The sequence below is a fragment of the Miniopterus schreibersii genome (assembly GCF_964146895.1).
Source record: "Miniopterus schreibersii genome assembly, chromosome: 9".
Lineage (NCBI taxonomy): Eukaryota > Metazoa > Chordata > Mammalia > Chiroptera > Miniopteridae > Miniopterus > Miniopterus schreibersii.
Genome location: NC_138118.1, coordinates 58,534,116 through 58,550,122, shown reverse-complemented (window position 1 = coordinate 58,550,122; position 16,007 = coordinate 58,534,116). Strand labels below are relative to the sequence as shown.

Below are 16,007 nucleotides of genomic sequence, written 5' to 3'. Positions count from 1 at the left end.
AAGAGGAGAGGAGAGAGAGAGGTAGCGTGAAGTCCTTCAATGGCAAGTGGCCTTAATGGAGACTTCCCAAATTCTTCTAATCAAAATCAGTGGTTAACCCCTGTGACCTCTCATCTGGAGCCTTCTAACTTACAGGCATACTGGTCTTCCCTAGGAGGACGTGAGCTGCCTTCAGGGGTTTAGGCAGGACTGATGTCTTTTTCATCAATGCCTCTCCCAGCACTTAACTCTGTACAAAGTGTACAAGGTGATGAAGGGAGGAACTGGAACCATGTGACCACAGTGTGGAGTAGCAGAGGCAGGGAGACTCTAGCCCATCAATAAAGTGAAACGCGAGCCTCCTTTAGAGAACCAACAGGGATGAAACTTGGGAGCCCTGGCTGGTTGTCCCAGCTCTATTACTATTTGCTTTGCAGCCTCCCCCGCCTCAGTTTCCTTATCTGTGAAATAACATTCTAGGTTATATGATCTCACACAGCTTCTAGTTAAAAAATTCCAAGTCATATTAAAAAAAAAAACAGGTAAAGAAAAAAGGGCTAAATTGCTGAAGACATCAGATGTGACCCGATAGAAACACTTTAAAAACCAAATTCCTTTCGGACTGTCTGGCTCCTACAGAAATAAAAAGGAGGGGAAGCACAGAAAAGCCTAGTACCTGGGTATATACCACCCAGGTCAGAGGACTACAGTAGGCCAGGTCCCCAAGGTAGTTTCAGTCCTGACTCCACTTCAATCAGACACAGAACAAGTGACAGAGTTCCTCACGTGGAACTACTAGAGAGTGACAAGAGCAGTAGCAGAGTCCAGTGCCCTAACCTCTGGACTGAATACAGTTAGGCCAGGGCTTTCTGTAACTGGGCTCCAGGAGTTTGTATGAACATATGTTACAGCCTAAGTAATTTTTCAAAAACATTTCTCCCTCTTATTTATATGTCTGAACTAGTTCAAGGGCTTACTCAGATTTAGAAAGAAAAAAAAAGTGCCTAAATTAGATGTGCCAGCTCTGAGTCACCAGCTGCCTGCATCTGGAACGGCCCTTTTCACCGAGTCTCTAGAGGACAACATAAGGTATCCCTGCTAAATGGATGGAAACTGAGAAAGAGGCAGGCATGTTTTAGTAAATGTCTCATACGGAGCACACAGGCAGAGAAAAGAGAGATTAAAAATAACTAATCTTTGCCCTGACCAGTGTTCCCAGTGGTTAGAGCACTGGTCTATACACCGAAGGGTCACGGGTTCAATTCCTGGTCAAGGGCATGTACCTGGGTTGCAGGTTTGATCCTCAGCCCTAGCTGGGGAGAATACAGGAGGCAATCAATTGATGTGTCTTTCTCACATCGATGTTTCTCCCCCACCCCCTCCCACTATCTCTAAAAAATCAATGGAAAAAATACTCGGGTGAAGATTAACCAAAAATACAAATACAAATACAAATACAAATACAAATAAAAATAGCCCAGCCGGGTGTGGCTCAGTGGTTGAGCATCGACCTAGGATCCAGGAGATCAAGATTCGATTCCCGGTCAGGGCACATGCCCGTCTTGTGGGCTAGGCAGACGATCAATGACTCTCTCATCATTGATGTTTCTATCTCTCTCCCCCTTCCTTTCCTCTCTCTGAAATCAATAAAGATATGCTTAAAAAAAAATCCTTTTAGAGAGTCTATTGAAATAAATTTTTTTTCAAATACTTTACCTTGAAATTGCCATGGACACTCTGGCTGCCGATCGAAACCTGGTGAAGCCCTTTGGACGGTGGGTGATCATCTCTAGATCCGTGTAGGCCGGTTGCCCCCCCATCCGGGCAAGTAGAGCCAGGGTGGCCTCTTCACACTCCTGGAAGCCACCCAGTAACAGCAGCAGGTATTTCTTCTGATAAATGAGAGCTTTCCGAAAACTTTCTGCCCTCAGGTATTTACCATAAATCCTCTACGTTTAAAGAAGGGAAGAACATAAAGACATTATCAAGAAGTGATTCAAACTGTTCTCTAGGGGAAGATGACCTAGATTTTTTTTAAAAAAGGACTAGTAGTAGAATGGCAGGTACTCTATCACTGTTTTCTACTTTATCAGCAAAGTTAAAAATAAACATAATTAACCCTAACCTTACACTTCTGCCTCTTTTTAGTCAATGGAATCTGAATACTAACCTTAAAGTTATGCTTTTTATTTTGGATATTAGCCCCTATTCACCACATTTATTGCAAAAATTTTTGTCATTCCATTATTGTCTGAGTTTTTACATTTAATTGTCTAGAGCTACTTTTATTATTATGGTCACTAATCTACTTAACTTTTTCATTGTTAACGTTTTCTGCCCTTTGATAAGTCATAAATTTATGTTCACTCCATAGCTGGAATAACTATTCCAAACATTTTTATTTCTTTTTGTTTTGGATTTTATGTTGATTAAGGTAGTTTTGCTACAATATTCATTATTAGTAGAGAGGTTATTCAGAGGGCTTACCATCTTATAGAGCAGGATGATCTATATTGACAGGAGTAGAGTTTTTGTTGGGAATTGAAAAGACAACTTTCTGTTGTCTATTAGGGGTAATATTGTGGGAAGTAGGACCATGAACTCAGGTGCTGCCAACTGTGACCATTAATAGAGCTTATAAATCTGGTCCCAGACCTGGGCTTGCATCGCTATAGATTTTTTGTCACCAGCTAGAAGCCTACATTCCTGACAGAGACTGAATAGAGAGACCCAGAAACACAGCCTGAGTGCCACCTGAATTTTCACCTGTAGAATTAAGGTTAGTGAGAGGTGAAACAAGGCGAAACAGAAGCCAGCTTTGTTTGGTATACATTTAGATGGAAGATGTCTCTGACCTTTATAGTGGCATGCTCAGAATCAGGGCTCAGATTGTGAAGTAAAGCTTCGTTTCTTAGTTCAGCTTTCAGTTTGTATACTTCAGCTTCTGCCCTCTTCAAGGATTTTTGGAGAGCCAACTTTTCTCTGTTCCAGACTTCTTTTTCAGAAGCAATGATGGCTTCAATGTTGTTGCTACCGCTGAATGAAAACCTGGAAGACTGCAGAGACCAAAGCCTACTTAATTGATTTTTAAAAAGAAGTCTCTAAAGAAAAACCTGATTTAAACATATTAAAGGTATCGCTATAGGAGATATAGAAGTCTGAGCTTCCCAACCTCAGACAGGGACATTAAAAGCCAATCTCAACTGACATTAAATAATGTACAGTAACTTTTAAGTATATGGTCCTTTGCTGAGCAGATTAACTTTGCAACTAAAAATCCTTGTGAAAGCCTAGCTCCAAAGAAGGTGTTTAGATTTAGCAGAACTTTGCAGTGAAAAAGTCTAGGGACTTAATAGATGGACCATCCGGGTCCAAATGTTGAGTCTGGTACACTGAAGAAATGGGGAAAAACCATGTGGCATGTACACAGGAAATGGATCCCTACAGAAGCTCTGCAGATGTGTTATTGTGTACCCAACTGCACAGCTGTCTTACAAGTCTCCCCTATCTTTACGTTGGGTAATGACAGAGCCAGCAATTTATTTTGCAGTTTTAAATGAAACAATTTTTTAATGAATTCCCAGAGTAGTTTATTAGACTGAAATAATTTAATGACACCTTTTGCTTGAGTTATGAACATAATAATGGGTATATAACTGATGAGAAGAGCCAGAATTCAAATTTGAACATTTCTTCAACACGTGTCTGCTGTTGGTCCATAGGTAGCAAAATATGGCTTTGGAGATAAGTTGATTTGGTTTGACTACTGATGTCAGTTTTCTCATGTCAAGGCTGGGTGTAGATTAGAGGTTCTAAACGTATAAAACCTGGAATCTGGCACAGAGAAGGCTCCTGATAGAGAAAAGCTATTATTATTATCACCATCCCTATAAAATTTTCCAATGATCCTACTAAGAATCATATACTTAATATTTTTACATTATCGGGAGTAAAAACTGAAACTAGGTAGCAGAAACTGTAATTTTGCATGATTTTTACTGTATGGCATGCTAAAAACAGACGTACATAATCTCTGCCAGCTCCTGTCTGTCGATACCACCTGATCTGCTCTTCCAGCTTCATTATCAGGTTTCTTAAATCATTCTTTTCTTCGGTCAGTTGGCTGATATGTCCTGTCAGCTCAGCATTTTGTCTCAGTAGTCTTTCAGTCAATGAGCCACAAGAGGTATTTGGGGACACTAGGCAAGGCTAGAAAGATAAAATGGCATAAGGTTGCATAAGCACAAACATTTATAAATAACACATACAAAACGTGAACAAGCACTTAGAACAACAATTTCATGAAGAAGTGGTGCTTGCACTGAGCCTTAAATAATAAGTAGGAATTTACCAGGCAGGAAAGAAGACAGGGAAGGGTATATGAAGCATGCGTAAAGGCACAAAGGCTTGAGCAAGAGTGTTGGTTTTGGGGAGCTACGGTTGCTTGGTAAGGCTGGAGTAAAGGCTGCTTTCATTTTAGGGATAACAGAACTAAATGCACACAGTGGAGAGCCATGAAAGGCTTTCGGCATGAGCATGCCATAAACAAAATTTACATGTTAGGAAGATTTCTTGGGTAAAAGTATGTGAAGTAGATTAAATTAGCAAAGATAGATCCTGGTGTGAGCAGACACATCAGCAAGTTATTGCAACAGGCTAGGCGGCAAATGCTGAAGGCCTGAATGAAGGCAATGACTAAGGGCACGTAGGATGGATGTTTAGGAGGCAGAAGGCACAGGATTTAGTGACTGCTTGGATGTGCAAGTAACAGTGAAGTAAGGTGGTCTATGGTGACTTCAGCTTTCTAAACTGGGTTTGGGACAGGAAAGAGAAAAGAAAAATAATGCTCAGTTTGGAATGTGTCTATGAGGTTCCTAAGGGGTCACTATGGAGTACATTCCCCAAAGAAATATGTCTAATAACTAACTGAAAATATAAACTTGGGACCACAGGAAAAAGGTGGTCCACTAGAACATAAGCTCCATAAGGGCAAGATTTATTTACTGTATCTCCAGAAGCCAGGAAAACACTGGACCCATAGTAGGTGCCCTATATAAGTATTTGTTCAATGAGTAAGTCCACTGAGAAATTCAGGCTGCATAAATGAATAAGCTTTCACAGTTGTCATTAGAGAAAAGAAATGGATGTGGATAGGAGGAAGAGGAACTCATGAAGGGGACTGATGAAAGAATGGAAGAAATGAGAGAATACTGACACAAAAAAAAGGGAAGGGGGTTTTTAAGATGGAAGAGGTAAAAAGTGTAAAATGTCACAAAGACAACAAGGTCAAGAAAGACAGGGGCTGAAAAGATTCACCAGATTAGTCAACTGTGAAGACACGGGTAACGTTCATGGAGTGCTGAGGGTAGCAGGCAGACTAACCTTTCAGGAAACTTGGCTATCATAATACAAGAGGTCACCATAATTATTCAATAATGATAATGAAAGTTAATTTCCCTCACGCTTTCACTATCTTTTATTGGGGGAAGGAAAATATTAATATTTAAAACAAATGAAAAGATAAAAGTAAAACTCTTTAGAAAACATGGTGCCAGTTTCAAGTGATTCATACAGTTTCCATTAAACCTTTGCTCTTGATACTTCACAAAGAGTTTTCTAAGTCATACCTCTTTGCCTGGCTCGCCAGTTAATTTTTGTAGTTGTAAAATAATTTCATCAATATTTTCCTGAACCCAAATGAAATCTTCATCATCTGCTGTTTCAAACTGCAGTCTTTAAAAAAGAAAAGAAAAGAAAAGGACATCAAGTGTGAAAACATCTTCTCAATTAGCGGTGTAGACTAGCACAAATGTTATGGACCAGGCAGCGCTCTGCTTCACCCATCACTTCTCCTTTACATTAAGTGTTCCCTCCCCCTGGGCCAAGGTGTTAATATATTTGTTTTCAGGTGTATGAATGTTGTTAGAAAATATCACCTCCTAATGTAAACAGGCATTAACTTTAAAATTTCAATTCCCCACCCTTGGCTAGCTATTAGTGAGGGGCAGATTCTGTCCAGCTTGTTTAAGAATGCTCTTTCCAAAGGTCAGGCAGAAAAGTCTAACCTATTGGAGGCTTTCTGGGCTAGATGCTGTAGTTTTGAAGCCATATGTTGAAGCTTTTGTTTGATCATTTCCAGTTCATGATTATAGCCAGTTCCTCCTTCATTCATTTCAATCAGTTTAGGATAGCTTGATTCCTTTGTCTCTCCTCCTATTTTCTGTTGAAGAACCCAATTTCTAGTTCTATCACTGGTTAAACTCCATGTGGTTGGCTGGCAATTTTGGACAGAAAAAGAAAAAGCAGTAATTATACATGAATAGCATTCTTTCTTAAGGGAACACAATTTACAGTAAGCTCTCAATGTCGTTGATAGGTTCTGTGGCTTTAAGTGAAACAACATATAACTAAATCAATTTTATCACAGGCTACCTGATACAAACAAGAGTTAAGCTCCTACTCCATCTCATCAATGTTATAACAAAATGAAGTTGAATGGAACGATGTTATTTGAAGACATGTTGTATTATTTATACGCCAAAGAAACTTGTATAGATTTCGTTTTAAAATGATTTGTACACAGCTATGTAAATAATTTAATCCAACATCAAAAGTATATGACCAAAGGGCTGCAATATTCTTTTAAAAAATATTTTAAAACAAACTGTCAATTTACCTCATTAAGATTCTGATACAGAATTCTTCTGCTTTCTCGTTTCTCTTCTCGTTCTAGTTCTTGTTTCTGGAATTGCTGCATAATTCCTTGCAGTCGCTTTCCTTCAAGGTCTAACTTATAAACTTGCTGCCTTTTCTCTTCGAGCTGGCGCTGAAGGTCTTCCACTTTGGACTGGAGCTCATGCATTTTCTTCTGTCCCTCGGTGTTGGCCTCCTGCTCTGTCTGCAGCGTCTTTCTGTGAACCTGCCTATCCTTTTCCATTTGCTGCCTTGTCTGCAAAGAATCCAGTTTGTATTTCTCAGTCTCATTTAACAGCTCCACTATGCGGCTGTGCTTCTCCTCCAGCTGTTTCTGCAGCTCTTTCAGGAGGTCCTCGGAGGGCAAAGGCGGCCGAGGCTGCCCGCCGTCATCGCTGCCTTGCTGCAGCTGAGCGAGCACTTCCCGCTCCCTGTCCAGAGTACTACTCATTTCCCGGATCCGAACTTTCTCGGATTCAAGAAGTACTTGAAGCTCTAAGTTTCGTCCTTGTTCTTCTGACAGCTGGGCATCATGGAGTGCTCTCTGTGATTCTATTTCCTGCTGTGATTCGTTTAGTAGTTGTTTCTGTCGTTCCAATAGTTGACTTAGCTGAATATTCCTTTGTTTTTGACCCTCAAGTGAAAATTTCAGATCCTTATAGAAGAAAATGATTTTAAGAATTTGTTACTATTATTAAAAAAACTTTATAAGTACACAATTGTGCTTTATTAATATTAATTTGGTAGTATTTGGTAATAGCACTGATTATTTGGTTTATTTACTTAAATTTTCAGTGGTTAGAGCATAATTATTTGGACAGCTAGGTGATTTTCATCAAAGAATATAAACAAAAGATAGCTAAGTAAATAATACTTTCTCTCCTAATATTAACCATATCTGGTTTAAATATGAAGTAGGGTAGTATATTTCTTGCAGAAACAATAACCTTTAAAAATACAAATATTTCTGAAAGAATGCAATATGAGCTTCTGAAAAACTTTGTGTTTTACTTACTAAAAATAATAATGCTTAGGGAAACCAGGGTTAGGAGCAAACTACTCAAAACGTATTCAAATTTGTAAAGATAAAAACAGGTAATCAGTACTCGAGGAGATGATATGTCTTTGACAGGTTGAAAGCTCATAAGCCTGCAGGATACCCATGCTGGACATTAAAAAATAACCCTCACAAAGGGTAGCTGAATGGATAAGAAAACAGGACCCAAATATATGCTGTCTACAAGAGACCCACCTGAGAGCAAAAGACTCACACAGGCTAAAAGTGAAGGGGTGGAGTAAAATATTCCATGCAAATGGAAAGGAAAAGAAAGCTGGAGTAGCAATTCTTATTTCTGACAAAACAGACTTCAAAATAAAGACCATAATGAGAGACAAAGATGGCCACTACATATTACTAAAGGGATCAATCCAACAGGAGGAAATAACCCTTAGGAACATTTATGCGCCCAATACAGGAGCACCTAAATATATAAAAAGTCTCTTGGGGGACTTCAAAGGGGAGATTGACAGCAATACAATCATAGTGGGGGACTTTAACACCCCACTGTCAGCACTGGACAGATCATCAAGACAACAAATCAACAGGGAAACGCAGACCTTAAATGAATCACTAGACCTAATGGATTTAATTGACATTTATAGAACATTTCACCCCAAAGCAGCAGAATACACATTCTTCTCAAGTGCACATGGAACATTCTCAAAAATAGACCACATGTTAGGGCACAAGGCAAGTCTCTACAAATATAAGAAGATTGAAATCATATCAAGTATCTTCTCGGATCACAATGCCATGAAACTAGAAATCAACCACTATAAAAAAACTCAAAAATATTCAAAAACATGGAGGCTAAATAGCATGTTATTAAACAATGAATGGGTTACCAAGGAGATCAAGGAAGAAATCAAACACTTCATGGAAAGTAACGACAATGAACAGACAACAACTCAAAACCTATGGGACACGGCAAAAGCAGTCTTGAGAGGAAAATTCATATCGTTACAGGCCTATCTCAAGAAACAAGAAAAAGATCTAATGAACCATCTAACGCAACAACTAAAAGAACTAGAACGAGAACAGCAAGAAAAGCTCCGAGCAAGTAGAAGGAAGGAAATAATAAAAATCAGAGCAGAGATTAATGATATAGAGACTAAAGAAACAATACAAAAAATCAATGAAACCAAGAGCTGGTTCTTTGAAAAGGTAAATAAGATTGATGCACCTTTAGCCAGACTCACTAAGAAACAAAGAGAGAGGACCCAAATAAATAAAATCAGAAATGAAAGAGGCGATGTAACAACTGATCCAACAGAAATACAAAGGATTGTAAGAAAATATTATGAGCAACTGTATGCCAACAAATTGGACAACATAGGGGAAATGGACAAATTCCTAGAGGCATACAACCTTCCAAAGCTGAATCAAGAAGAGGCAGAAAACCTGAATAGGCCGATAACAACTAATGAAATTGAAGCAGTAATCAAAAAACTCCCAGCAAACAAAAGTCCTGGACCAGATGGATTTACAGGTGAGTTTTACCAAACATTCAAAGAAGAATTAACACCTATTCTATTCAAACTATTCCAGAAAATTCAAGAGGAGGGAAAACTCCCAAACTCTTTTTATGAGGCCAGCATCATCCTAATCCCAAAACCAGATAAAGATACTACAAAGAAAGAAAATTACAGGCCAATATCCCTGATGAACACAGATGCTAAAATCCTCACTAAAATACTAGCAAACTGGATCCAGCAATACATTAAAAAGATCATACATCATGACCAAGTGGGATTTATTCCGGGGATGCAAGGCTGGTACAACATCCGCAAATCAATAAATGTGATACATCACATAAGTAAAATGAAGGACAAAAATCATATGATCATATCAATAGACGCAGAAAAAGCATTCGACAAAATCCAGCACCCATTTCTGATAAAAACTCTCAGCAAAGTGGGAATAGAGGGATCATACCTCAACATAATAAAGGCCATATATGACAGACCTACAGCCAACATCATACTCAATGGGCAAAAACTAAAACCATTTCCATTAAAAACCGGGACAAGACAGGGATGTCCACTTTCACCACTCTTATTCAACATAGTTCTGGAAGTCCTCGCCATAGCCATCAGACAGGAGGAAAACATAAAAGGTATCCAAATTGGAAAGGAGGAAGTAAAACTGTCATTATTTGCAGATGACATGATACTGTACATAGAAAACCCTAAAGACTCCATCAAAGTACTACTAGATTTGATAAACGAATTTGGCAAGGTAGCTGGATACAAAATCAACATCCGGAAATCAATGGCATTCTTATACACCAAAAATGAACTTTCAGAGAGAGAAACTAAAAAAGCAATACCATTTACCATTGCAACTAAAAAAATAAGATACCTAGGAATAAACTTAACCAAGGATGTAAAAGACCTGTACTGAGAAAACTACGTGACACTGAAAAAAGGAATAGAGGAAGATTTAAACAGGTGGAAGAAGATACCATGCTCATGGATTGGAAGACTTAATATCATTAAAATGTCCATACTACCCAAAGCAATTTATAAATTTAATGCAATTCCTATGAAAATACCAACAGCATATTTCACAGACCTAGAAAAAACATTTCGAAAATTTATATGGAACCAAAAAAGACTCCGAATAGCTGCAGCCATCTTGAGAAAAAAGGACAGAGTGGGAGGGATCACATTACCAGACTTCAAACTATATTACAAAGCCACTGTAATCAAAACAGCCTGGTATTGGTACAACAACAGGCTTAGAGATCAATGGGACAGACAGAGACCCCAGAAATAGACCCACGCCACTATGGTCAGTTAATATTTGACAAAGGAGGCAAGAGTATCCAATGGAGTAAGGACAGTCTCTTCAATAAGTGGTGCTGGGAAAATTGGACAGATACATGCAAAAGAATGAAACTAGACCACCAACTTTCACCATACACAAAAATAAACTCAAAATGGATAAAAGACTTAAATGTAAGTCACAAAACCATAAAAATCCTGGAAGAAAACATAGGCAGTAAAATCACAGACATCCCACGTAGTGGACTTTTCACTGATACATCTCCTAGGGCAAGAGAAACAAAGGAAAAAATAAATATATGGGACTACATCAAACTAAAAAGCTTCTGCACAGCAAAAGAAAACAGCCTCAAAATACAAAGGAACCCCACGGTCTGGGAAAACATATTTGCCAAGGATGAATCTGATAAGGGGCTAATTTCCAAAGTGTACAAAGAACTCATAGCACTCAGCAAAAGGAAGACAAATAACCCAATTAAGAAATGGGCAAAGGACTTAAATAGACACTTCTCCAAAGAGGACATACGGATGGCCAAGAGACACATGAGAAAATGCTCGATGTTGCTAATCATCAGAGAGATGCAAATTAAAACCACAATGAGGTATCACTTCACACCTGTCAGAATGGCTGCCATCAACAAATCAACAAACAACATGTGCTGGCGAGGGTGTGGAGAAAGGAGAACCCTAGTACACTGCTGGTGGGAATGCAGACTGGGGCAGCCACTATGGAAAACAGTATGGAGGTTCCTCAAAAAATTAGAAATGGAGCTGCCTTTCGACCCAGTGATTCCACTCCTAGGAATGTATCCTAAGAATCCTGAAACATTCATCAGAAGGGATATATGTACCCCGATGTTCATAGCAGCACAGTTTACAATAGCTAAGATCTGGAAACAGCCCAAGTGCCCATCAGTAGATGAGTGGATAAAAAAGCTGTGGGACATTTACACCGTGGAATACTATGCAGCTGTAAAGAAGAAGAATCTTGTACCCTTTGGGACAGTATGGATGGACCTGGAGAATATTATGCTAAGTGAAATAAGCCAGGCAGCGAAAGAAAAATATCACATGATCTCGCTTATACGTGGAATCTAAAGAACTTAATAAACTGATGAACAGAACAGATTCAATGACATGGAAGCATAGATGAGACTGATGAATGTCAGAGGGATGGAGGAGGGTGGGAGGGTGGAGGGGGAGAGAGTAACCAAAGAATTTATGTGCATATATACACAACCCAAGGACATGGACAATGGTGGGGAGAGGGACTGGGGAGGGGGAAGGAATGGGGTGGAACGGGTCATTGGGGAGAAAAAGGGACATCTGTAATATTTTAAACAATAATAAAACTTAAAAAAAAAAAAAAATAACCCTCAAAAGTAACAGGGCGGAAATGCTGGCTTTTTAGTATAGGGCTAGTGAGTGCTGGGTTATGTGGACAGAAGAGCTCTGAGCCAGTGGGGCTACCACTGAAGTGGGCACTACATGCAATACCACCTGCCTTGAGCTGAGAGCTGTGCAAAACTGTGAGAGAGCCCAGAGTGAAGGGATTCACTTTAAATTTTCTTAAAATATAGCATCCTGCTGCCAGAAAATTATCACTGCTCCCCTTCCCTCGAAGAAAACAGGAACGAAAACTACTTCTGCATTAAGCTGACATGATTGCCCTATTTATCAAATTGTATATGCACTAATCAAATTCCCAAAACACATATTGCAGGAGAACAGTCCATATGCATCCTTGGATGTAGCAAAACAAAAAAAGCATCACACTACCAGCATTCCTAGTGCAATTTAGGTATCATTGTAATAGTATTCAACACAGAGCAAACAGCCTATAGAACCTCATAAAGAGTCCAAAGTCAACATTTTAGAAAGAGAAGTCCACAGGCTCTCTTTCATCTATAGTGTTGAGTTTCCACAGATATTTAAAGACAGAGATAACAATACCTCAAGTTCTTCTTTATCCCGCTCTTCATTGCGCCCCAGTTTGGCTTTCTCTTTTTCCAAAGTCCACTGGAGCTCTCTGGATTTTTTCTGTTCACCTGCTAATGTCTCATTAAGCAAATGTACTTCATCTGTTTTATCTTTAACTTCCAACCTAAATCAGAGAGACAAATAAACTTTCATAAAACTACTTTGACTATATAGTGAGAGAGAGAGTACAGCGTCCAATGAAAAGTGGAGGCATAGAATAAACTAGCTAATAAGAAAATATAAACCATGTAAAGATTACAGATTTTTGTGGTTTATTTCAAATTAACCGTTTCTGTAATAGTACACCTATTAGTTCTTTACCACTGCAAACAATTTAGTATTACAAAATAATATTAATAAAAATTTTCCCTTGTCTTCTACTAAACATGGGAAATATCATGTTTGTGTGTGTGTGAAAACAATGTTCAAAATAAAGACTGTGCTCATAATGCATCCTTAGCATGCAGAGTATCTCAGTATTTACAGCAACAAACTTATTCTTTTTACAAACATTATCTTTTAAAGTATTTTGCATATATTAGCTAACTGAACTATGAATTCTATTGAAATCATAAATACCATTTCAAATTACTTGGTCAAATAAATGAAATAAAGGTGAAAATTATGTATCTTATATAAAAAGTCTCAAATAGAAGGGAAGCCATCGTAGAGACTATGCCAATACCTAATCATGACTTTATTATTTGTAAATATTTGGAGTTTTCCTTTCCACTGAGTTCTTCCTATACATAACAAAGTTTCATGCTACTTAAACATCATGTATATATAATATTACATTTTTGTAAGATGTGCATAATGTCTGGGACAAAATTGTTCCAATTTCTTCTCTAACAGGGTTTATAATAAGGAAGCCTGGCTCACCTGAATGCCTCTAATTCCTTGAGGTGCTTGTGCTGTGCCTTAAGTGTTGTTTCCAGTTCCAGCTTAGTCTGTGCAAGTTCACTCTTCAGTTCGGCAACCACCATCTTCTCAGAGCTCAGCTGTTCCTGCAGCTCTGCGGCCCTGTCCTTCATGCTGCTGAGCTCCACCTGCATTTCCAGCATTTGAGACTGCTTCTGCTGTATGTTATGTTCTAGGACTTCTAAATGGAAAATTATTAATATTTAAAGTATGATCAAGCAACTCATATATGGGTTAAAAATATTTTGTTGAATAAGAATTGATTTGTAATTTAGGCGATTACTATAAAGCTAATGAAAAGATTACCGTCCCAAAAGTTAGCAATTCATATAAATACATTTTATGCATGTTTTCCACAAAATCAAGATTTCAGAACTATAAATATATAAGGGTAAAAGTTTAACAGAATATATAAATGGACACAAGACTTGAAATAAGCCTGGCTGGTGTGGCTCAGTGGTTGACCATCGACCTATGAACCAGGAGGTCGCGGTTTGTTTCCAGGTCAGGGCCCATGTCCAGGTTTTGGGCTCCATCCCCAGTGGGGGGCATGAAGGAGGCAGCTGATCAATGACTCTCTCATTATTGATGTTTCAATCTCTCTCTCTTTCTCCCTTCCTCTCTTTGAAATCAATAAAAGCATATACTTTTTAAAACGACTTGAAATAAAAGAAAACTTTAGGTGTTCACACAATATTATACATAGAAACCTGTATTTGTTCATTCAGAATTTCTATAGCTCATATTAAGAATTTCCAATGGTTTTTTGTTTTGTTTTTTAATCCTCACCCAAGGACATTTTCACTGATTTTGAGAGAGAGAAAGAGAGAGAAAGGGGTGGGGAGAGAAAAAACATTGATTGGTTGTCTGTTACCTGAAACCTACATATGTGCCCTGACTGGGAATAGAACTCATGACCTTCTGGTGTATGGGACGAAGCTCCTACTGACTGAGCCACACCGGTTGGGCTCAGCAGGGCTCTACTGGTTTTTGATAGCCACATGGGGTGCTTACAGGAGTTATCACGTAACTAAGACCACAATGATCAGTGCTGCTGGCTTGTTTTGTTCAGCCTTCCTTCACAGACAGTCCCTAAGAACTTTACTGGAGAGGTAGGAAGTCTAAATCCCATTTGAAACCTCTATTTTTTTTCTATAAAAACCAACCAAACCCTTGCTACATGTCTGTTACAATGAAAACAAACTGAACTATTTAAATCCCTAGGTATAATAAATTTTAAAAAGTTACAAAATATGTATTAGGATCCCATTTCTGTGAAAAATGTAAACTTATATAGACATGCACATTTCAGGTCTGAAGAAATATTTACCTGTGTATTAGCAATCATTATTTTAGGATTTAGGAGATCCTAGAGGTGATTTTTGCTCTCCTCTTTTGCTTCTCTAGTATACCATAAATATATTTTTAACTTAAAAAATTTTATTAAAGTTCATCATTTCATATTACAATTTCTATTACTGATGTTAGGAGACAGAAATAACTTGAATTTAGAAGATAGTCATATTCATTCAGGCTTTTAAGACTATTTCTTAGGAAGGTCAAGGATCTACACATATAAATATGTATGTATGTAAAACTAAGCTTTCAATCGGGTTCTATTTAACTTAAGTAAATTAATACTAATCAGTTCTCTAAAATAATCTTCAATTAATTTTATGTCCTAATATAAGAGATATATTTAATTTGGGATCACATTATACCCATTTTCTCTGAAATATTTAAAGATATTTAAAATCTTCAGCTTTTCAATGGCAAATATAAGACTATGGTATAACTTTCAAAATCTGCAAAAGAATAGGTGTTTGTACCATTATATTAAACAAAACTGAAGACAAAGATATGTGTCTTCACTAGGTGTGATGAAAATTAGATTTCAATTTAATCTGAAATGATTTCCATCTGCAAATCTAAATTAAGAGATACCCATATTGAAAGTGGGGAAAAGATCTGAAGAAGCATAACAAAAAGCAGAAATACAGCTAGCCAATAATCATATGATAGAAGGATTAGACCACTTCAGTAAGCAGCAAATGTAAATTAAAATCACAACAATAATGCACTGCACACCCACCATACTGGCGACAAAGGTCTGACAATAACAACTATTGGCAAAGATGCAAAGCAACAGAACTCTCATACTCTGCTAGAAAGTGTACAAACTGTTGTGAACACTTTGGAAAACAGTTTGGCATTCTTTAATAAATATGAAGATACGGAAAGATGGCGGAGGACTGAGTGGAAGCTACATTGACACTCTCCCGGGACCAAACTGGAATTACAACTAAAATACAGAAAAATCATCTTGAATAATCAACTGCAATTGAAGACGAGCTGGAGAGCACCCTCATAACCAAGGAAAAGTGGAGACAGCATAGAGACTGGTAGGAAGTGCAGAGGCACGAGGGGTGGTTGGGCTCCTATAGACAGCAGCTGAAGGTCCAGAGGGATATCTCAGCTGTGGGGGGTTCCCACTGAGGACTCTGGGGCCTAAACCCCAGGCTGGGCCTCCCAGCCAAAAACACCAGAACTGGGAAAGATGCCCACATAACATCTGGCTGTGAAAAGCA

At 38.2% G+C, this 16,007-nt stretch overlaps 1 protein-coding gene across 1 annotated transcript in view; it reads right to left on the bottom strand.

Annotated features, from left to right (window-relative positions):
• The window catches only part of AKAP9 (A-kinase anchoring protein 9), a 137,342-nt gene that overhangs the window by 4,252 nt on the left and 117,083 nt on the right, over window positions 1–16,007 (bottom strand). The window contains exons 40-47 of the mRNA XM_081147848.1: window positions 13,381–13,600; window positions 12,472–12,622; window positions 6,656–7,327; window positions 6,045–6,253; window positions 5,607–5,712; window positions 4,006–4,188; window positions 2,835–3,035; window positions 1,696–1,928 (exon numbers count right to left, since the gene is read on the bottom strand). Of these exons, the coding sequence (XP_081003974.1) occupies window positions 1,696–1,928; window positions 2,835–3,035; window positions 4,006–4,188; window positions 5,607–5,712; window positions 6,045–6,253; window positions 6,656–7,327; window positions 12,472–12,622; window positions 13,381–13,600 (1,975 nt within the window). The remainder of the gene's footprint in view (window positions 1–1,695; window positions 1,929–2,834; window positions 3,036–4,005; window positions 4,189–5,606; window positions 5,713–6,044; window positions 6,254–6,655; window positions 7,328–12,471; window positions 12,623–13,380; window positions 13,601–16,007) is intronic.